At 40.5% G+C, this 22,863-nt stretch overlaps 1 protein-coding gene across 1 annotated transcript in view; it reads right to left on the bottom strand.

Annotated features, from left to right (window-relative positions):
• The window catches only part of LOC139713987 (glycogen debranching enzyme-like), a gene marked incomplete at its 3' end in the record, with an annotated part of 40,444 nt that extends 19,331 nt beyond the window's left edge, over positions 1–21,113 (bottom strand). The window contains exons 1-8 of the mRNA XM_071625708.1: positions 21,081–21,113; positions 9,182–9,290; positions 7,519–7,744; positions 5,313–5,865; positions 4,519–4,627; positions 3,058–3,187; positions 1,778–1,990; positions 607–751 (exon numbers count right to left, since the gene is read on the bottom strand). Of these exons, the coding sequence (XP_071481809.1) occupies positions 607–751; positions 1,778–1,990; positions 3,058–3,187; positions 4,519–4,627; positions 5,313–5,865; positions 7,519–7,744; positions 9,182–9,290; positions 21,081–21,113 (1,518 nt within the window). The remainder of the gene's footprint in view (positions 1–606; positions 752–1,777; positions 1,991–3,057; positions 3,188–4,518; positions 4,628–5,312; positions 5,866–7,518; positions 7,745–9,181; positions 9,291–21,080) is intronic.
• Between the last annotated feature and the right edge of the window lie 1,750 nt (positions 21,114–22,863).

Here is a 22,863-nt window from a genome sequence, read left to right as displayed (position 1 = left end):
ATCGAAAGCTCAGGCCCCCTTTGGCTCCAATATACAAGTTTTACATAAAACATTGATCAAGTGTCGTTGAATTTGGACACTTTACACACTGTATATTGTCAGCAGGTGGCGATTGAGTAACCACGTGCAAGTTACGGAATGACAACCAAAGTAAGGAAACCAAACAGGAGACATGTTGTAGCACAACAGCACATGGCACGATGAACACACATAAATACGTACATGTATGGACACACATACACATATTATACATCTTACACGGCATTATTTGCTGCATTGGAATATTATGCTGTATCACACCATTCACACACAATCACACACACAAGCACACAAATAAAAACAAAAACACTGAAGGAAATAACTGTTTCTAGGCCACATATCAAAAGTTTAAAAAGTGGAGGGGCTCTTGACAAATGACTAATGGAGAGAATCAGACAGGAGGACAGCCAACCTGTGTATGACAAGGAAGTGTCAGCTACCACAGAAAGCAACCAAGAACCCCATATGCAGTTGCTGAAGCTATTGACAAACCAGTGCCAACGAATACTGCCAGCCCTTAATGAATGTACAGGAGTATGAGCAAACATATCAGCTTGTCTACTATACCTTTGAGGTCGACTCGGCAAAGTTTTTGAGGGGGTCATCCCCCATGACCCAGCCATTAGAGACCATGAGGAGAGGGGCCTTGTCGGTGTCCATCAGCGCTTCTTCAGACTCGATGTCCGAATCCGGGCCGTGGTGACGGAAGTACCTGGAGTGAAAACAGTGGCAGACACGTTTCTACCACTTAAGGCCTTCGGTACTGGATACAAAAGTCTGGTCATGCAAATCACAAAATTACTTAATTGTTGCACTCATTGCTGGACACAAAATGCTTGCTCAAGTTTATTTGAGGAAGTGAAAACAAACAAATCCAAATCAAAATTGGCTTGAAAAATGACAAGGATTTCCTAAAATTAAAATTGCACAGAAAATGAAATGCCTGAATAAGATATAGCATACAACTTTTGCATCTGCCTTTGAAATACATCGATCTTGTAGAGTCAAATTGGGTGAAGTTAATTAAAAACAAAACACACAACAGCTGGAAATATGCAATAAGCTGATGAGGGTTGCAATTTATTCAAAAGCAGAAGCTTGTTTGTGTCTGCCAATGCACTGTTTTAACAGATTTTCTGATATAACAGGAATATTTCTTTGAAACAGTTTATCCTGATTCAAAGACTACACAAATGATTATAGATATCAATTTATAGTAAAAGGAGACTCAGACCCTTCAGGACTGGGATTACCTCAGTAAATTGCAGTGTTATTGCTTCAGATTATGTACGTGTTGAAAACATTTATTAAATATTGTATTCATTATCACTGATGGATTATTCATGGAATCTTGCTCTGAACTAAACCACAAGAAAATCTTGATGCCAAGTCAAATCGACACAAGAATTATAACAATCAAATGAAAAAAGAAAGAAGAGAAATCATCTTTTCAATGCCACTTTTCGAAATTTGGGAAGAGAACAATTCAGATTTGCATGCCAGTCATAACTAATCCAATCCTCCAAATCTTTCAAGGCTTCCATGGCGGTAGAAAATTGGGTAGTAGAAGGCTTTAGTAATAACAGTGCATCAATCCAATCCTAACCAAAAGGTGGCGCGCAACTGCTGAATTCTGCCGTATCAACCTTTGTATCACTTGCTTGGCTTACAAAATGACAGTTGTCATCCTAGTCAAAGACTGATTCATTTCCAGCTGCACCAAGAGACCCGATCTTACTTTTTGACCAGAGGGTGCTCCCCGGTGACCTCCCGGAGGCGGGGACCACCCTCCTCCAGATAGTGGTAGCGCACGTTGGAAACGAGGTTGTTGACGGCGTGACGTAGGTCCTCTTCCATCTCGTGGGCCATGTGGCTGTTGAGCCGCTGGAGGTGGCCCCGTAGCTCCTGGCAGCATTGCTCTATCCGACTCTCCTGGTCAGGGGCTCCTGGTCTGCATGATTAAGCAGGATCAGTGCAGAGTAGTGTGAACAAGAGTTTCATTACAAAATGGGCCAAGTGCCATTTTGAAACATTTTACAGTGAGACCAGCATCTGAGAGAGCAAAATCAAGTCTTTCTAATGAAAACTCACTTGTACATGTAAGATAACAAGAAATATTTTTTGTTATGATTGAAAATATCCAGTATTTTCTTATTATATTCTTTGTTGTATTAGCAGCTTAAATCATAAATCTCAACTTATCAAGAATGGAGTTAGGTCGTTTTGCAATAAAACTCATCAAGTCAGTCACATCTTGGAATCCACACCCATACAGAAACATGCAATAACACACAAATATGACACGATCCCAAATGCAACATACCAGATTATGTGCATGATAAAGACATTTAAATTGAGAGGCCCAAGACCAGTGAGTAAAGCAACTACTCAAGAGCTGACCAAGCATTCGGGGTGCACTTTATACAGAGGGGCAAGTGAAAAAGCAGGTAACATTTGCGAAGTTGAGCAAACAATATTGACTCCCCTTGCACACATCCGCAATCATTTTGCACCACAGTTCTCTAAGATAACAAAACAATGTGTCACATGATGCACAGTTACCAATCCTTGCAAATAATCTTAAAAACACAATACATGTATGTTATATATCTGCAAATTACATTTTTGTTTTTACTCTTTTCTTTTGTGACAAATAATGTGAGTAAAAGCAGACAGTAGGCAGAAAAAAAAGAAAGATAGCCTACAAGTAGATTTACCACTCTCTTAAAATTATCTTCATGCTATGAGGCTCTCTGAAGGAAAATAGGTCAGTTTACCTTCAGAAAAATATTGATACCCCTTCTGATGATGTATGAGGTATATTTGAATGGACATTCAGGCATATTGAAGATACTTTTTACTAACATTTTTATCTAACTTTCGGAGAATGTAACACAAACAAAGACAGAAGCCTCATATTAATGAGCAACTTTCCAAAATTCATCCACAGACCTAAACAAAGAATATGACAAGGGGACCTTCGCACACAATCATGTTTGCTCATGTCTTGCCCTTTACCTGTCTGTGTTGAAGTTGGCCATGGCCTTGTTCATGTCGATTGTACTACCAAGTCTCTTGTAGTTTGGGTCCTGTATGATGGATACCTCCCAGGGGGTGCTGTCTCTCTGGGAGAACGTCTCCTTTGACCCTGAACGACAGACAACAATGATATACACATGCACAGAATTTGATTTTACCCCGTAGGCCCTGAAAAGCTCTTGGCTGCCCTGCTCAAAAATCTCTGACGATGTGAGTGAAAATAATGTGTGTTTCATTGACCACTTCACATTGTTTCTGTTTACATATATTCTACAATCAGATATCCATAGAATGCATTAATAATTTGTCTGAACCCATGCAGAGTTGTGTCGTCTGTTTCTGTCAGTGAGTAGAGGTTAAACTTTCAAGAGACCTCAAGGTGCTCTAGGGACTAGACCTCAAGGTGCTCTAGGGACTAGCCCTCAAGATGCTCTAGGGACTAGACCTCAAGGTGCTCTAGGGACTAGACCTCAAGGTGCTCTAGGGACTAGACCTCAAGGTGCTCTAGGGACTAGCCCTCAAGATGCTCTAGGGACTAGACCTCAAGGTGCTCTAGGGACTAGACCTCAAGGTGCTCTAGGGACTAGACCTCAAGATGCTCTAGGGACTAGACCTCAAGGTGCTCTAGGGACTAGACCTCAAGGTGCTCTAGGGACTAGACCTCAAGGTGCTCTAGGGATTAGACCTCAAGATGCTCCAGGGACTAGACCTCAAGGTGCTCTAGGGACTAGACCTCTAGGTGCTCTAGGGACTAGACCTCAAGGTGCTCTAGGGACTAGACCTCTAGGTGCTCTAGGGACTAGACCTCAAGGTGCTCTAGGGACTAGACCTCAAGGTGCTCTAGGGACTAAATGACATTTGACATCAAATAGCAATACTACATTGTATAAAAACAATGGTTTCTCTGCAATGGATCAAAACTACCTGATGAACAGTAAGTTGACGAGATACATGCCCCCCCCCCCCCCCCCCCCCCCCCCCCGCAACTGAAAAGCAAGTATGGTACAGGATATCATCTTCTGTCTTTGAACCTTGACATCTCAGAAAAGTAATAATTTACAAGTGCACTGGCTGTAGTTGAAAAAAGATATGTCTGTTTTAAAGATGTGCATCCCAGAATAATTACATAAATGATAAAGTGCACCATGGCATAGAGATGACATCAGTAATATTTATAGAAATACTAATCATGCAAATAACCAAATACAGGGAATAAAATTGTGCTTTTAACAAAGTAAGACACGTCCACTTATAGTATGCAGCACTGATCCATTGAGTCATTGATTGGTTTGTGAGTGGCTGTTCATTTAAGCACAATATGAAAAGTCGGCAAGCTAGATTGAGTCAGCCGTGCCAATCTGGCCAACAAAGAGTTAATGGATGAGAGTAAGTGTGATACTAGCAATCGCTAAACTATATAGACCCAAGACTTCTCCTCACCTTTTGCTCTCTCCCTGAACTCCTCGATGATCTTCTCGACATCCACCTGGTAGAACTCCGCCATGTTGTAGCGGGGCAAGACATCATGGTTCAGCACATGCCTAATCACCTGGGGAACAGAGAAGACACGGCAAACGTGCTACATAATATGGTGGAACAACATCAGCAAGTATTACCAAACTGTTGTGGGCCTCATAAATCAATGCACAGCACCTAAGAGCTGATCGCAGAAACCCTCTTGCATGACCAAGGCAATTCTTGACACTTTCTGTCTCACACTATTTTCCGTCTATAAACAAAAAACACAACTACAACAAAATTCTGAAGTTCCAGTGGATTTGGATGGCTGAATGAATCCAGAATATTTACCCTCAAAAGACTTACATGTAACATACAGGCTAATACAGGAGGGACATATAAAAGACACTAGGCATTTTGCGTAACCCTACCCTGATTAAAAGGTATTGCAATTTGCAGGATGGGCCTGATCCTTGAAATTCAAAACTGACAAGGTGTGCAATAACCATGTCATTGACTCAGTCCGGAAAGGGATATATCAAGCAGGTGATATGACAAGTTTCAATCCATTTCAATTTGTCATTTCACTTGCAAATCCTGAAATGACATCTAAGACTGACGAGAGATGCCAGCTTTCTCACAACTCCTGCAATGATATCAATCCAGCTATCAAATGGTCAACTGAAGTACCCTGACACTTTTGATACATGACTACTATGAATGTTATAACAAGAAGTGGACTGCAAAATGGGGGAGCAACATTTTGGCACACTAACGTGAAGCTGTTCCTCATTGTCAACGAAACTTGGGATGCCGCACTCTGCCCACTTGTCATCAGCGACCTCCAGCGTGAAGTGCCAGAGGATGCGGTCGACGACGTAGGCCGGCCGCAGGTGTGGCGAATTCTGCACGTTGTAGGCGCACTCCGGGTGCTCCCGCACCCAGGGGCTGTCGAAGGAGGTGTGGTTCCAGACCACGTCGCAGATGCTCAGCACGCCCCACTCGTTCTGCATCTTCGTCACCAGCCCGCGCACGTCCTCCAGGGAGACGCGGTTGCCGTTGCAGTCCAGCGACGGGTTGAGGGCGCGCTGGTTGCGGATGGAGTAGGAGGAGTTGGAGGCACCCAGCTCCTGGATGGGGGTGAAGTGGATGACGTTGTACCCCGTCTCGTGGGCCACGCGCAGCCGGTCCTCCCAGGTGACGAAGGCACCCAGGCTCTTGGTCAGCACAGTCTGGGCTGTGATGCAGTCCAGCGGTAGGATGTCCGTCTCCGAGGTGACGTGCAGGACAGGATCAACCATGAAGTATCCTGAGCCCTCCTCTTTGGTACTGCCAGCGAAGAAATATATGTGTGACTTGGTTAAAGAGCAGCGGGATTTGAGCTGAACCTATGCAAGATGTAAGTTAGGACAAAATCATGATCCCCTCCCCCCTCAAAAAAAAAAAAAAACTCTTTCTATAGTACATCCACTCTATGCAACTAAATCTAGACACTGTACTTTACCAATGCAAACATAAAAAGATGAGCACGTCTTTGAATTTACATGAAAGATGCAGACAGTTAGTCATAGACAAACGAGTGGAAGGTAGGTATTGTGTAGTGTTCAAGGACAACTTTTTTAAGACAAAACCAGAAAAAAAACAAAGCTTGTTGGTGTTGTGTTTTCTCTCACATTTTTTTGGTATGTGTGTCTATTCTAATTTTAGGTAACTTTGCTACATGTCTCTACAAGGTAAATAAAATGTGTAGCATCAAAAGCAGTCTCCTGTACCACAGAACACAAAATGCCAACTCTATGGCAAAATGTCCAGCAACCTAACCCCGCCCCTTTGAATCAGTTCTTTCATACTAAAACTTTTTTGTCACTGTCTATGTGTGCATGTATGGTGGTCAATATGAACAATGTCTTACTTGAATCTCTAAATATCTTCTATGACAACAAAGTGATGTTTAGTGTCTATCCTATAGACTGGTGTAAGATGTGGAAGAAGGCAATACACACAGGCCAGACCCTAACCTTTTTTCCTTCGGTCGGCCACTAAAATCATTCAATTTGAAATTCCGGTTGCCTGATATATAACTGTAATGACTCATAATAAAGGAAACATAATATGCCTTGTCCGCCTTGGACTACTTAACATAACAATGTCGGAATTTCGGAGCTTGGGCATTTGTTCCATGTTCATCGTGTCACTGCCGGCAACCAGGGACAGCCTGGTGGTAGTGTCGCTGCCCAGAAAGCAGTAGATGACAGGTTCAGTCCCACTGGTTCCTTTTTTCCGACATGTTTGTTAATCTACAGATCAGCAGTTGCGATCTTAACAAATTTAATTTGTAGAGGGAGACAAAGTGAAGAAACTCGCACCTGAACTTTCACCCCTCTGAATAATATCTTTCTTTCATATAATATGCCTTGCCCGCCTTGGACTACTTAACATAACAATGATGGAATTTAGGAGCTTGGGTATTTGTTCCATGTTTATCGTGTCATTGCCGGCAACCAGGGACAGCCTGGTGGTAGTGTCGCTGCGCGGAATGCAGTAGATGACAGGTTCGAGTCCCACTGGTTCCTTTTTTCCGGCATGTTTGTTAATTTGCAGATCAGCAGTTGCGATCTTAACAAATTTAATTTGTAGAGGGAGACAAAGTGAAGAAACTCGCACCTGAGCCTTCACCCCTCTGAATAATATCCTTCTTTCATTTAATCCATACTGAATGTTAGTTGTCTGGTTGGACAACCAAAAAATAATGTTTTTTGAGAATTTGGTGGCCCGACATCAATTTTAAGGGCCCAGGACCACCGAGTCATTGCTGCATATTTTGTCATAGTCCAATTGCTATGCCCTTCATCTTCCTCTCAGGGCATAGCACTGTTGAGAAATCACCTCTGGGCAAATAGTTTCAACCATGTCCCTCAGAGCAGTCAATATTTGCATAATTTATCGCAGCTTCCCCCCCCCCCCCCAATTACTATGACGCACCTGTCATCAACTGTGAAGTAGTACTGGAAAGCCCCAGCCAGGTGCAGCTGGACGGCACAGAAACGCTCCGACGTGTCGCACTGCGACTGGGAGGCCATCTCCCACGGCAGCTCGTAGAACTCCCTGCGGTTGAAGGCGCGGCCCGTCCCCTGGGCGGGGTGGTTGGTGAAGACGCGCACCCGCCTCGCCTGGAGGGTGGGGCCGAGCTGGAAGTGTAGTGTCCATCCTGTGGCAACGAATATCCAAGTCATGACACGAAGAAAGAAAAACACTGAAGCTTTACTGAATAAACACGTGCTAGTGTCTGCCAGAGAAAAGAGCTTACTGCATACCAATCACACACTACTACACGTGTTCAAATGCAGATTTGATCTTGAAACACCGTTTGATTGTGTTTTAGGGAAGGGTAGTTTCTGCCGCTGGGTTCTCAATATCTTATAGACTGAGTGTCATGTATGATCAAATGTGGTATCACACACATCAGAAAATTGAGAATTATCAAGGCTCTATATTGAATTACACATTTCATTGACTAATATTTTGTTTTTGTTTATGTTTTTATCTGTACATGTGTTTTGTTATCAGGCGTGTCTAATTCAAGCTGTGCGTTTTGGTGCCACACTCCCTTTTAATGTACATAGATTGCCATGGAATAATATTTTCATTCTAGTAAAGATTGGAAACAATTAAATTATGTTACTTTGAATTTGAATTTGTATTGTGGGAATTCCAAGGGGGGTTGACATTAACAATAAATCATGAAATATGGACATTGGTTTAATGACATTATCCTTATCAGCACTAACAAGTTCAGCAGCTTTGGACCTTACATCAATGCCATGTGCATTCACATAAAAAAAAAAAAATTGTTTTAGTACATTGTAAATGTGTTTGCATACATAAGCAATATAGTAAACAAAATCAAATGTACAACGTTGCACACTCCAATATACTGAGATACACACAAACAAGAAAAAACAGACAATGTAGGTATGTAGTCAAACAAAAATAAAATAGTGTGTTTGTGCGTTTACTGCATGCAGATTACAGTGCCTTTTGGACAGACAGAAGTGATGCATGACAACAGAAATATTTGAAGTGGCAGTCAACCCCTTGGCTCCTCTCCACACTAGCCTTTTTCCAAGGCCCTCTCGCAGCATGGTGGTGAACAAAGCGAGCTCAGCTGAGTTGGACAATGCGAAGGCCTTTGATATCTCATTCGCATTCTTATGTTAGCTGTTTGAATTAATGATTTTAGCTCCCTGAATTGGGGAGCAAAAAATCGACCAATTTGCACGTCTGTCTGCCCGAGCCCGATTCACATACAGTGGATGCATGTCACAGACCTCCACTGGCGCGGTCAGTGATGATGCATACGAACAGGCCGGACAACACCAAGACAGAGGATGAGGCAAGTGTGCTATTCCATTGGTCGACAGAAACCCATTAAAATGACTATTCAGTAGGGTTCATGTGTCATGTATGATAATGTGCGAGGCAGATCTCAAAAGGCCCTCGCAGTGTCACTGTCTCGCGCTGGGCTCCCTTCGCTCACCCGCTACAGCCATCACACAGCGAGAGGGCCTTGACGAAAGGCTATCTCTACACTTGTGATGAGGTCACACCGATGCATGCACACACACACACACTCATACTCACTGACCTTTCCTCAGCCTGTAGAGGGTGGTAGTCTTGTGCTCATCCTCGTTTAGAATCAGTTTCCTGACCTGGCTGGCCATTATGATGGTGGACCCCTGAGTTGATGGGTCAGGCTGCAATAACAAATTATATAATTATTTTAGGAGCAAACCATAAGCAAGAAGGGCATAAATTGTATACACACAATATGTAGATCTTTTAAAATGCAACTGATGACTGTGTTTTTCCAACAACTATTGAAAAACCAGTTCATACAGAAATTGCTGGGTCTCTTTTTAATACCAGGGGGTACCGATTTCCTAGGACTGCATAATTATCTACCATGTATTTATAGTCAAGAACATTATAATAGCTTTCAGGGTGCAAATATCTAAATTTGTTGATGTTCTGATTCTCTTTGCTTTTCTTTGTTTATTGCTGCTATTGTTCTACGCCATTATAACCCGTCGGGATAGAATAGTGAATATTACTGTAAAACACAATATTTTCGCGGCATGACATTTTTGCAAATTGGAGCCGATGGCCTTTTTCACAGCATGAAATTTTTGTGAGTTGCCTCTGAACATTCAATGCGGATAGTGTAGACAAGAACTTTCATATGTGCATTTTAATTTCACGAATCTTGTCTCTTGCAAAATTCACGAAATTAAAATGCATGCGAACATTCCTCATTTTACAGTAGTTCTCTGTTTACAGTGCGGGGCTGGGCCGAGCCGTGGCCTAGCCCAGCCTCAATTGCGGGGTCGAGCCCCGCAATTTTGTCCGTTTACACTGCCAGGCTCGACCGTGCTTTTAATTCAAACCTTTCAATATTTTGTCGTAGAGGCGCTCTAGTTTGCAGGCACAAACCCTTGTTGGTCGTAATAGGAGTCTGCATGTGCCAAGACTAATACACGTACCACTGCACTGCAGCCTCTCTAGCTACAACACAGGGCCTATGGGGCAGTGCCGAAGTGGTGCATATAGTAGTCTTGGCGCAGACTCCTCTACGACCAACAAGGGTTTGTGCCTGCAAACTAGTGGCGCTCTGCTTGTAAACAAACGCAATTTGGTATAGTCTGGTTTTCAGACCCTTTGCCAACTGGATTCCGTGGCGACAAAGTCGCCGTTCGGGCAAAGGCCTTTGCCGAAGGAAAAATCCTTTGCAGGACAAAACCACCTTAAACTATACTAGCTTTCGACGTTGAGGGACCGGTGTTAATACATGTATCTTAAATAGCGAAATACAATTTGTAGTACGGGCAGAGGGTTTGGAAGCCAAACTAAAATTGGCCGCGCATTTGGCCCAGTTTGCGTTTACACTGAGAAAAGACCGGACTCGGCCGCAGTCGGAGACCACGTCCAGAGCGAGGCCCAATGCAAGGCCAATTTTGGCCCCGCATTTGGCCTTTTGCGCGTTTACACTGAAGTGGGGCTGGGCCGAGCCGCGGCCGAGCCTCGCACTGTAAACGGGGTCTAACTCTCAACGTGGGGAATGGGTGGCCCAATTCATTCTGTGCTCACCAAGGTACATTCAAAAATTTACAGTTCTGGTCAGTGAATATCATTGTACGTATCGAAGCATATGCTCACCAGTACATGTAAATGGCCGATTACAGTCAAGATCTTCAGATGTGTGTACTATCTTTAAAGGACAAGTTCACCTTCATAGACATGTGGGTTGAGTGAATGCAGCAATATAGTAGAACACATCAGTGAGAGTTTGAGGAAAATCGGACAATCCGTTCAAAAGTTATGAATTTTTGAAGTTTCTGCTCAGTCATGGCTGGATAAAAAGACTAAGTAAGCTTGTGATGTCACATGAGTACAACGATGTAAAGAAAGAATAAAGAAAATTCAACATATTTCCATTTTTCTTGCATAACAAATGAACACTCGACTTCTCTCTTTCAGAAGGCAGGGGGAATAATATTAGCCTTAACATACGTCAGGAGCAAGTTGAAGAAATGTGCACTTTATTCAAAGAGTAAAGTTTTGTGAAATTCTCTTTTTATTTTCCTTATATAGTTTTACGCATGTGACATCATACACTGTAGTAGTCTTCTCATCCAGCAGTGACTGCGCAGATACTTAAAATATTCATAACTTTTGAACGGATTGTCCGATTTCCCCCAAACTTTCACTGATGTGTTCTACTAATATTGCTGCATTCTCTCAATCTTAATGTATAATATTATGAAGGTGGACTTGTCCTTTAATACAGAGAGATCAGTAATAAAGCTGTACACAATAAGCCAGTTCGGAGATAGCTCATGTGCACATGGGTACAAATGACCTTTCATTTTTCTCAGTTGGTTAGGCACTTCACTCAATTCAAAGTGACATAATGCAGCAGCTTGCCCAACATAGCAATTTATGGAACTCGTATTCTAACAGAGAATGAACATGCGCAGATGAAGTGACCAGAATGGTTCGTCAATCAACACTTTGGGAAGTATTGTGCTGTTTTCTGTTAACATTGCCAAATACCAGGCTTGCTGTCAGGTGGATGTACTGGCAGGTACCATTCACAAGGATTCCATGAATAATCACAGCGTTACAGATGCTTAGCTCAGTGAAATTAAAAACCAACCTGTCTCTCGGTACAAATGACTTTTTCTGCTCATGCTCAAACTGGAACCCCGAACTGGCTTATTCGTTATGAGGATTCTCAAATATATCTGAGCTGGGCCAGACTTTCCACTCCATGGTATCAACGTGCTAGAGGGTCTATCAGTAGGTAAGCACTATTTGGGCACCCATCCCGCTTCATCATGAATATTCATCATCTACATGTATCCGTAATACCGTGGAAATACATGATTTTTACCTTTCCCGGCAGCGTTTTTACATTTCCCGGCAAAACTGAACATTTTTCCATCTCCCGACGAGACGTTTTAACATCCCCCGTTGATGCAATTTTTCGAATTTCCCGGCGATACGTTTTTACATTCTATGTATCTACGTATCCAGCGTTCTGCCATTTACTAGTACAGTATCTTACTGCCTGATGAATATTCATGATGAAGTGGGACGGGTGCCCAAATAGTGCTTACCCTATCAGTATCACACAGGCAGGGCAAAACAGTGACCGAGTAGGTAGGAAGATCTACAATTGTAGGCTAGCTAGTCTCCCTCAAGGACCGATCAGTTATTAGTACACTTGTAGGTGAATGATATCCCACAACACCCTTGAAGACTGTTCTTTTTGTGATTAAGCTGCAAATCCCTTCTTTTTCATTGTGCAATAAAGCCTTCTTTTAATTCAGCAAATAAGTCCTTCTTTTGATTGTGCAATGAGTCCTTTTTTCATAGTGCAATAAGTCCATCTTTTCATTGTGTCACTTTCAAGCCTGTGTGTAATAAGCATCAAATGCATCATTACCAAAGCAAATGCAGACAAAAAAAATTACGCACAGAATATGCTAACTGTATAAATTTTGCAGACACCATTGTGTATTTCTTGGTTTTCTCTTTAAATACCGGTACCAGGTACTGAAATCATGGCTGGCAATGCTCACATCACTGATATGTGTTTTCTGCAAAAACATATAAACAAAGCATTTCTTAGCCTGGTGATTACCTTTACTGTCATTCCAGATGCTTCCCTTTAATAGTTGAAGCTACCCTCTAGCTTCATGCTTTGTTACGTTTTCTTCTTAAAGGACAAGTTCATCTTCATAGACATGTGGGTTGAGTGAATGCAGCAATATTAGGCCGCGTTCATGCGAATTTCGTAGCCAGAATCACAAACATGAATCATGATTCAAAACGGCGTTTCAAATCACGGTCTCAGCGGAAGAGCGTTCATGCGGACTTTCGCGACGCTGATTCTGGCGCTGCTCATTCTTTGCCATTGCGCAGCATACTGCGCAGTTTGACCTTGTCTCTGCAACTCGAGCCAGACCACCTTATAACAACTGATCAGTCAGTTTATTATAGGCCTTTACGTTTATATTTCGGTGAATACTTTTCAATAAGATGTGGCATTCAGGCTCTGCCCACAGATCGAAAAATCTTAATTCTTCGTCTCTCCAATTGCTTCCCTTGGTAGACACAGCGCTGCAGCCACTACTATTATCAACTCAATCGGAGAGTAATTACATGTATATCAAACAGCTATATACTAGCATAGAATCGGTGTGTGGCGTTGATGTAAACCAACAAATGCAAGTTTGATACCGAAACACACGATTCATAAGACGTACACAAGCGCGCGAACAGAACAAGAAGCTGTGGGATACCCCATTAGACACGCATGCGCACAGCGCACAATGACGTCATAGAATCATGATTGAAATCACGGTTGCGTTCATGCGGCTTCTGCGATCGTGATTCTGGCAGAATCATGATTCAAAACGCCCTTTTTTCCGCGTTTCAGATCGGCGTTTTGAAACGCGTTTAAATGGAAAAATCGCATGAACGCAACGCAACTAAACACGTTTAGCGACTAAACGTGTTTAGGAACGCAATTCTAGTTTCGCATGAACGCAGCCTTAGCAGAACACATCATTGAGAGTTTGAGGAAAACCGGACAATCCGTTCAAAAGTTATGAATTTTTGAAGTTTCTGCTCACTCAAGGCTGGATGAGAAGACTACTATAGTTTGTGATGTCACATGAGTACAACGATATAAAGAAAGAATAAAGAAAATTCAACATATTTTCACTTTTCTCGCATAACAAAAGAACATTTGACTTCTCTCTTACAGAAGTCAGGGGGAATAATATTACCCTTAACATATGTCAGTAACAAGTCAAAGAAATGTGCACTTTATTCAAAAAGTAAAGTAAAGTTTGTGAAATTCTATTTTTATTTTCTTTATAATGGTTGTACGCATATGACATCATACACTGTAGTAGTCTTCTCATCCAGCAGTGACTACGCAGATACTTTAAAAATTCATAACTTTTGAACAGATTGTCTGATTTTCCCCAAACTTTCACTGATGTGTTCTACTAATATTACTGCATTCACTCAATCCACATGTATATGAAGGTGGACTTGTCCTTTAACTAGCAGCACAGAGCTTCAAAAGTGCAGTCTTATCTTTACACCATTAGAGAAACTCCAACATCAATATTACGTAACAGGGTCCTTTTATCTGAATAGATATTCATTACACAACAAAATTTTCCTGAATGAGATAAAAGTGTTCCTTTGCTCTCGTCTTTTACGGTTGAATTTCAGCTGGGTTGTTGACTTTTACAGTTTTCCTATAGGGTATGACCAGAAATATGACATTGAATTCCACAGGGAAGAGTAACCTATTTTTTTTCTCTTTGGACTGAGGAGAGGATTTAGGGTCAACTTCAGTGAAATGTTCACAGTTAATAAAAATCACTGCCACACAAATCTACAAAGTGTACATGATTACTTAATAGCACATTAACCAAAGTTAAACTTCCAACAACAGTTATCATACTATACAGTAAATGCAAAAAGTTGATTGTAAGACTGACCTGCTTGTCACTTACAATATGTTGACAAATTATGAAATAATTTTCCAATAATATTTTAGTCTCTCCTGGGGTTTGGTAATCTTCCCAATTTTTAATTGTATTTAATAAAGTTTGTTCTCCTTTTGAAATATTGTACAATGCTTTTTTTTTTTTGGTCTGTTTTTTTTTTTTTTTTTTTAGGCCCTACAGCTTTTACATGAGCACTCGCTAGCATGTTAAAGAGTCATATCAATGGGCCAAAACTCATCCCTATTTAAAAAAATTAAGAAACAAAAAATGTCGTTTTATGCTGTAGGAATGAACGGTTGAAACTGTTTGACTACTGTAGTATCACATAAAAGGCTGATATATTGCAATACTACACACTACAAAGCATTTTTCTATCACCTACAGACATTTGTCTATCTAATGCGTGTGAAAAGATCAAGTAACTATAGGTACAATTTGTGTCATGAAATTGATCTGCTGGTATCAAGATTTGACCCACTGCCTTACATGTCAGGTGCACAGCACTCTTTTATTGAGATTTTAGAATCTTGTAAAAATGGACAAGTTTACCTAGATATTGTCCACATACCACTAATATCTATTTCATCCAGTCTTCCACTTGAGCAATTGGACGCTTGACCAAAGGCCACTTGCTGGAAACACAGTCTAACCACAGGGGTCAAGTTGCTGAGATTCCGCAGCTAATTGGATGATATCACAGCTTAAATGCCGGTACGTATGGATTAAATGCACCGGTCTCACGTCATATTCAGCCTATGCAATCTGTCTCAACTGTTTGTTTGTTTTTTCCAACCGGCTTTCTTGTTGTTCTTGATGCAAATGTTGTTGTTATTGTGCATTATTCCACTGTGTTCTCTACATCATTATGCTTCAATGATAATAAGCAATGGCATAATAGTTTGGTATTAATGCATCATGTTAGACAGTGCTAGGCACAGACACACTACACAACTGGTTGTCCTGTACATTGTATGTACAGTATAATCATGAATGAACTTTACAATATATGCATATGATTTATTTAAAGATATCAACAATATGTGCCAATATTTGCTTCATTTGGCTCAACCAAAACACCTGACCTACCAAAGGGGCAATGCCTGTCAACTCTGCTCTAGTGCAGCTGTCTTTTCAAAGTCAATATAACTGATTATGATTTTTGATGAACATTTCTGATCAAGATTATCTCATTTTAATCCCTTTACAGATAATTAGTATATGGACAAAAGTAGTCTATCAAACTGAAGTTTGAAAAGATCAGAATATAGATTGGTGATGTGCCCTGACCACAAGATGCCAATCAATTTTCCTGTTTTTACTATTTACACTTCAAAGTCTCTTGTCACAATGCACAGACTTTGTGCCAAAAGTGGCGAGTCGTCACACAGAGCATGATTTTAATGACAATCCTTGCACCAAATGGATACAACCCTGGCATAGCAAAAATCAATTTTTTAGCTGCAAAACAAACATGATGGTTTCAATCATAAAAGACTGCAAAAGAAGAGGATTTGTTTTCACGACATAAAATGGCATAATTGATAATATAATTTGTAAAAACTGCAGAGTGTGCTGTGCATATGGCAGCAGAAGTCCCATATCATACAGTGTACACCATACAACAAAGCACTCGAACTGAACTGCAATTCAGTTCTGATATTTTTTTATGCATACACAACACTGCGACAGGCAACGGCAATTTTGGTGTGATCAACATGCCTCCACAGGCAAAACTAGAAGCACTCAAGGAGCCACAACCTTAGCTGGGGCCCTAGGGTTACTAACGCCATAGAACTGTGCTAGCATCCTTCAAATATCTAGTTCACCACCATAAACTAATTCGTTCCTTGTACCACAACAAACTTGTCCAAGTAATTTTATCAAAATAAGTTCGCAATTTTTCTTTCAATCTTTATCGCTAGCAGACAAACGACAAGAAGCAAAAAACAACAACAAATTTCTGAAATGTAAGCATTTTATACCTTCCCCAAAAGAGTGGGCCCAGACAAAGTGGGGCCACTTTGTTCATCGAATGCATTCTCAAACCACACATATAGTACTTATTCACTCACCTGTTTCCCCAAAGAATGATTTCTACCAACTTTTGAAACCCTGAGTATTGTTCACAAAAGACAAAAAATACCTTCATACAAACTTCCTGGTCTTGGAATAAACAGCTGACTCACCCTTAAAGGGGTTGTTTACCCTAGAGGAGTTCAATTCACTTTAGAGAATAGAACTCTCAACAGGAAGCAGCTTCCACAAGTGCTTGAATTAGATACGATTCTCTTTTGTTTGAGTGTCATTTTTTTATCAGTCCTGCATGACATCTGTGCATGAAAGAATGTGGCTGTGTAGATATATGCTTTCAATATAAACTACTACTACTACTACTACTACTACTACTACTACTACTACTACTACTACTACTACTACTACTACTACTACTGCTACTACTACTACTACTACTACTACTACTAATTCGAGGGCATGTACAATGTATTAGCTTCAGCCTATGCCATCTCAGGTTTCATAAACAAAGTTGCATCTCCAAACCTGTCTATCTACAATGTAGCATGGCTGTCCTTAGTCCATTAACCCGTTGAGGACGAACTGATTTTGCTATAACAGGCATATCCCATAGACACCTGCCAGAGTACTCTCAGGACTCGTCTTCAACAGGTTAAAGGAAACAAAAGCCCAAATATACATGTCAATTGAGTGAATACAGCAATAATAATAGTAGAACACATCAGTGAAAGTTTAAAGAAATTTGGGCAATCGACACAAAAGTTAAAGGACAAGTTCACCTTCATAAACATAAGGATTGAGAGAATGTAGCAATATTAGTAGAACACATCATTGAAAGTTTGAGGAAAATCAGACAATCCGTTCAAAAGTTATGAATTTTTGAAGTTTTTGTGCAGTACCCGCTGGATGAGAAGACTACTGCAGTGTATGAATAACTTAGATGTCACATGCGTACAACAATATAAGGAAAATATAAAGAGAATTTCACAAAATTCCATCTTTTGAAAAAAAGTACAAATTCCCCTGACTCGTTACCGATAAATGTTATGGGTAATATTATTCCCCCTGCCTTTAGAAAGAGGCAAGTCAATTGCTCTTTTATTATGCGAAAAAAGTGAGAATATGTTGAATTTTCTTTTATATTTTCTTTATACTGTTGTACGCATATGACTCACAAGCTGTAGTAGTCTCCTCATCCAGCGGTTCCAACACAAAAATTTAAAAAATTCATAACTTTTGCATCGATTGTCCAATTTTCCTCAAACTTTCACTGATGTGTTCTACTAACATTGTTGCATTATCTCAATCCTTATGTTTATGAAGGTGAACTTGTCCTTTAAGAACTTTTATAGTTTCAGTGCCATCATTGCTGAATGAGGAGATTACTAAACTTAATAACGTCATTTTCTACAACAATATCAAGAAAATATAAAGAAAATGCAACATATTTTCACTTTTCTAGCATAATGGAAGAGCATTTGACTTGCTCCTTTCAGAGAGCAGGAGGGATAATATTGCCCTTAACATATGTATGTCAAGTAACAAGCTGATGGAATGTGTATTTTTTCATGAAAATGAGATTATGTGGAATTCTTTTATTTAGGAAGGATTTGCAGTACTTCAGATATATATGTAAATGTCATTGACACCTATATCAGTAGAAACCTACAAAACTTGACAATGCCATAGAACTCTTCTCTCTGTTATAACAACTCCAGTCAATCTTCACAGAAATCTGCTCATTCTGTTCTTATACTTTACTCCGTTTAGGTCAACTTCAACATAATGCAAGATTTCGCTTTTACTTTCACACTCCGCACGACAGGCAAAATTTCTCCAGGTTCACCTCAGAGGACACATTCTCAGGTACTCTGGTCTTGAAAGGATTCTTCCTCAATCCAATTTGCAATTTTTCAGTACCTGGATGTATTTCGTACTTAAAAATAATTCCTGCAAACTCATGTATCTATGTAGCAAATACAAAATGTACATTGTAGCTACGTATGAAAGATACTTTGCACAGAAGTATTACCATGTACTGGCAATCAAATTAGAACTCCCTAGTGTATTGCCATGCCATTCAAAGGAAATTATTATGTGCAAGCAGCATCGTGCCTATGATATTTTACGAGGGCTCAATACAATGGCAATAATTTTGCCATGAACCAGCACTACTTTTCTTACAGTGTATATGTTCCTCTCAATTTTCTCCCACTGATGTTTCTATTTCAATGCATCCAGTCAACAAAAAAAGCAACAAACGCTGTGGAGTTGTTGCTTTTGCTATGGGGGGGGGGGGGGGAAGAAGGGAGAGAGAAGAAGGAAGAACTGGAATACTAAAATGCTGAATGATTGTTCGAAATACATTATGAGGAAAGAGCAGGCTATATACAGGAATCACATCCTGTTTGAGCATTCTTCTATTGTGTGTGCGCGCATGCATAACTACGTGTGTGTGTGTGTGTGTACTTTATTTCATTTCTTTCTTTTTTTTGGAGGGGGGGAGGGGTCTCTTTCTTTCCTTTTTTTTCTGCTGGACTATCTTTGTTTTCATTTTCATTCTCTTCTGTCCTCGATACAAACACACACTACCACAGAGCATATCTATTGAATGGACCCCACAGTACCACTTCCTTGCAATGCTGTAGATTTTTCCCGTCTGGTTCTATTAAAGAAGCGTAAATTACAACAATAGCCTTCAGGAATTCCTCTCTTCACTGTTCCCAATGACATTTAACAAAGACTGAAAATGCACCAACTCAAAGAAATGATTCCATCTTCCGCTTCAACCTGTAAAAGCAGGCAGCTTTGGTTGTTTCATTGTATTGGTTGAGGTTGGGGATTCTTTTCTTTTCTTGAAATGGTTTTGGTATTATTTTCTTTTTTCATAACCACTTGACAGATGACTTTTTGAGAGTCTAAACAGACAATAATTTGTAAGCATTAGAGGCCAATATTTAAAGAGAGAATCCCCCTTTGACAAATGTTTGGCATTTTATCACTGTGGTACTGCTACGTATATTACTGAAGAGGCATTTACCACACAAAACAGAGTGCAAACAACATCTGAAAGAGCAGTGTATTATTTTAACCTGTTGAGGACGAGTCCCGTGTATACTCGGGCAGGTGTCTATGGGAAATGTGTGTTGTAGCAAAATCAGTCCGTCCTCAATGGGTTAAGATGGGGGGGGGGGGGGAGAAATAAGTGATTCTCCAAATTGTAGGGCTCCTACTCAGGCTTTTATACTACAATGTACATAGAGCAACTGTATATAGGCCTGGTAATGTATGTATGAAGCATCTCACCAATACAGTATACTGGTCAATGTATTCTTCATTCAGTTCCCCAAATTTCATTGATAAATTCACATTCTGAAGTTGGAATGAAGCCACTTTAAATACTAACAATATTTCAAAGTCAAAGGATTCCTTTTCCCCAATAACATGCATTAATAAATGGCCTATTCAATTACATCACTCCTGTTGCATGTTCATAATTATGTACTCCATAATATGAAGTATTTGTTGTGTACTACAAACTCCAGACATGTTTTCTTCGTTGTCCTGATCAGGTCTTATCATTCTGTATCAGAATGGGAATGAAATGTTGTATGTACTATTTAAAGTGGTGAACAAATCAACCAGCTGTGAATTCTGAAGGTGCTGATGTGTCAGAAAAAAGCCACGCATGTCCCAAGAGCAAGCACTGCATTTATAATTGGGATCGTCATTGTTATTGACTCTGATTGTACAGTACGTGATGATACAAATCTTCAACTGCACTCATTCCTAATCCAGAATAAATTTCCCCACACATAATAAGCTACTACCTGTAGGCACCTACAGTACATGTACACTGTATGTATGGAATACCATGTACATACATTTGTACATACATCTCACTTGGGGTAGAATTCGGGTATTTTTTATATTCTTGTTTAATGTTAAGGTGTTTTTTTTCTCAAATAATATGAGTTTGTGTATTATTATCGCCAAGGATTAATTTTGCATTTCTTTGTTTATATAGAGTAGGCCTATTGATATTGTGTTGATGTTAAGATGTATTGTAAAAAGAAATGTCCTTGATTTGTTATTTTGTGTTTGTTGAACTGTTACAGCTTGTATATTTTGTCATTCTGTTGCAGGGCCCCCTATGATAACAGTGTGTAAACCACTGATGGGGCTACCCTGGGTAAAGAAAACTGAATGAATAAATAAATAATAATACGTTTATACACAGTGTGTACTGCATGTTTGTAACAACATACCGGTAATGAATAGCAGGTGTCAGATTTGATCAGATCAAGCTTGAAAAAGGAATATATGTCAAAGTCAGTTTTTTTTTCTTTTTGACAGGCATCTCATTTCAAATTGAAGAGAAAATACACTGTTTGTGCAGGTATATCTTTACACCATACTCACCGTCTCATTGTGTACAAAGTGCATGGACGGCATCGTGGTCGGAATGAAAATAATGTCAAGCCAAAAAGTTAGCTGCAGTCAACAAAAAGCAAAGGAATAATGTTGTATATTCCCTTTCTATCTCATCAAGCAGAATACAAATGTTTCCATGAAGTTTACGCAGAAATTCTATGAGGCGAGAAGCCAATCAAGTGTATGCTGCTTTGAAAATCTTGATTGTAAAGATGTAAAAGCGTGCACAATGAACAGGTGCAGAGCTCGAGAAATCCACATTCGTAACTTTCCAAGACAATTATGCTGCTTTGTGCTCAAATATCATCAAATCCTACTGCAGCATAACTTCACTGAATTTGAGTATTGCCAATGTTAATAAAGGTATGATAGTCACATGCTTTTGCAGATCATGGTGCATTTCACAAATTCTCCTAATAACACCAGAGACTTCAATGGGAGTATTCACATATTCCATCCCATCTCAGACAATAGCCCTTGGCAGGCACACAGCGTCATCTCGACAACCTGATTGTTCTGATTCCATGGGTTAGTGGATGTTTCCACTACAGGCATATCATCATCGCATGCAAACAGTTTGAGAGGAGACCAGTGTGGCTGCTTTTCCACACGAGCACACAAAAAAATGTGGTTCCAATACATTAATATTGCATTCGACCAAACCCTGAATGCTAAACGTCAGGTCTGAACACTTCCGGGGGCAGTTGGCAGATCTCAGGTGCAACAATTTGCAGGCACATTCACGATCATCTCCACCAGTTCAGACATTTCGGCTCACGATACCTGCCGGTATATCTATGGACCCCTTAGAGCAAAGGAGTTTCTGAGTGAATTCCCCACCACACTGCCAGTTGCCCAAGTGAATGGCCACAACAGGGCACTATTATTCGATTGCTCTGCAATGTTTGCCTGCTGACGCGTGGATAGCTGGATTGATCTAGGGGAGCGGTGCACTAATTGCCAAATCACAACACCTGTTTCCTTGTATGCTGCTGTAGCATATAGAGAACTATTAGCTTGTGATTTATTTTTCAATCTCACAGGTTGGCATCGGGTCTGATACAGCTACGTATTTAAGTCAGGATTTCCTCGAAAGTGGAAAAGGAATCGAGCCACTGGTGAGTTACTGCCACAGAAGAAGTTGGCACGTCATAGCTTCCACTTCCTGGATAAACAGACTTCTTCAATGGGGCAAAAGTAGATGATCCTTCTTTACGTAATCCATGGTCCTTATTTTAATAGGAGCCTTTAGTCAAGCACCAGTGGTCCTGTAGAGGCAATGAAGTAATCTGTATAGACCAGATAAGGCTGTCTTCTGCTTGTTGAGTCTTTTTATTTGTGCAATCTTGTAGATTTCAGGACGGTACCATAAATTGCTGTCACCAGTCAAAGCTACGCACTTCATAGGACCACTAACTTGTCTTCTGCTGAGTCTTTTTATTCATCGCAATCTTGTAGATTTCAAGACGGTAACAAAAATTGTAATCGCCAGTCAAAGCAGTCAAAGCTACACACTTCATAGGACCACTCACTCAGCCTTGCCATCTCCTACAGTGCTGAGTTGAATATTCACAAAAAGGCATGATAATCCCAGCACGCACGCATACTTCAACACCTCAGAGACACACACATGTAGTGCCAATGCACTTGATAGGTGGGAGTACCTGGGGGTGTGTCCTTTCTGAGCCAATCAGAGAGCCAGAGTGTTTGCCCCAGCTGGCCTTCTGCCAGATAGTGTGTGTGTGTGTGTGTCTGTGTCTGCATGGATGTG

This window comes from Diadema antillarum, unplaced genomic scaffold (assembly GCF_040938485.1).
Source record: "Diadema antillarum isolate AM-2024a unplaced genomic scaffold, OU_Dant_1.0 seq00002121_RagTag, whole genome shotgun sequence".
Taxonomy (NCBI): domain Eukaryota; kingdom Metazoa; phylum Echinodermata; class Echinoidea; order Diadematoida; family Diadematidae; genus Diadema; species Diadema antillarum.
Note: the sequence above shows the minus strand (reverse complement) of the source record. Positions and strands in the feature narration are given on the sequence as shown.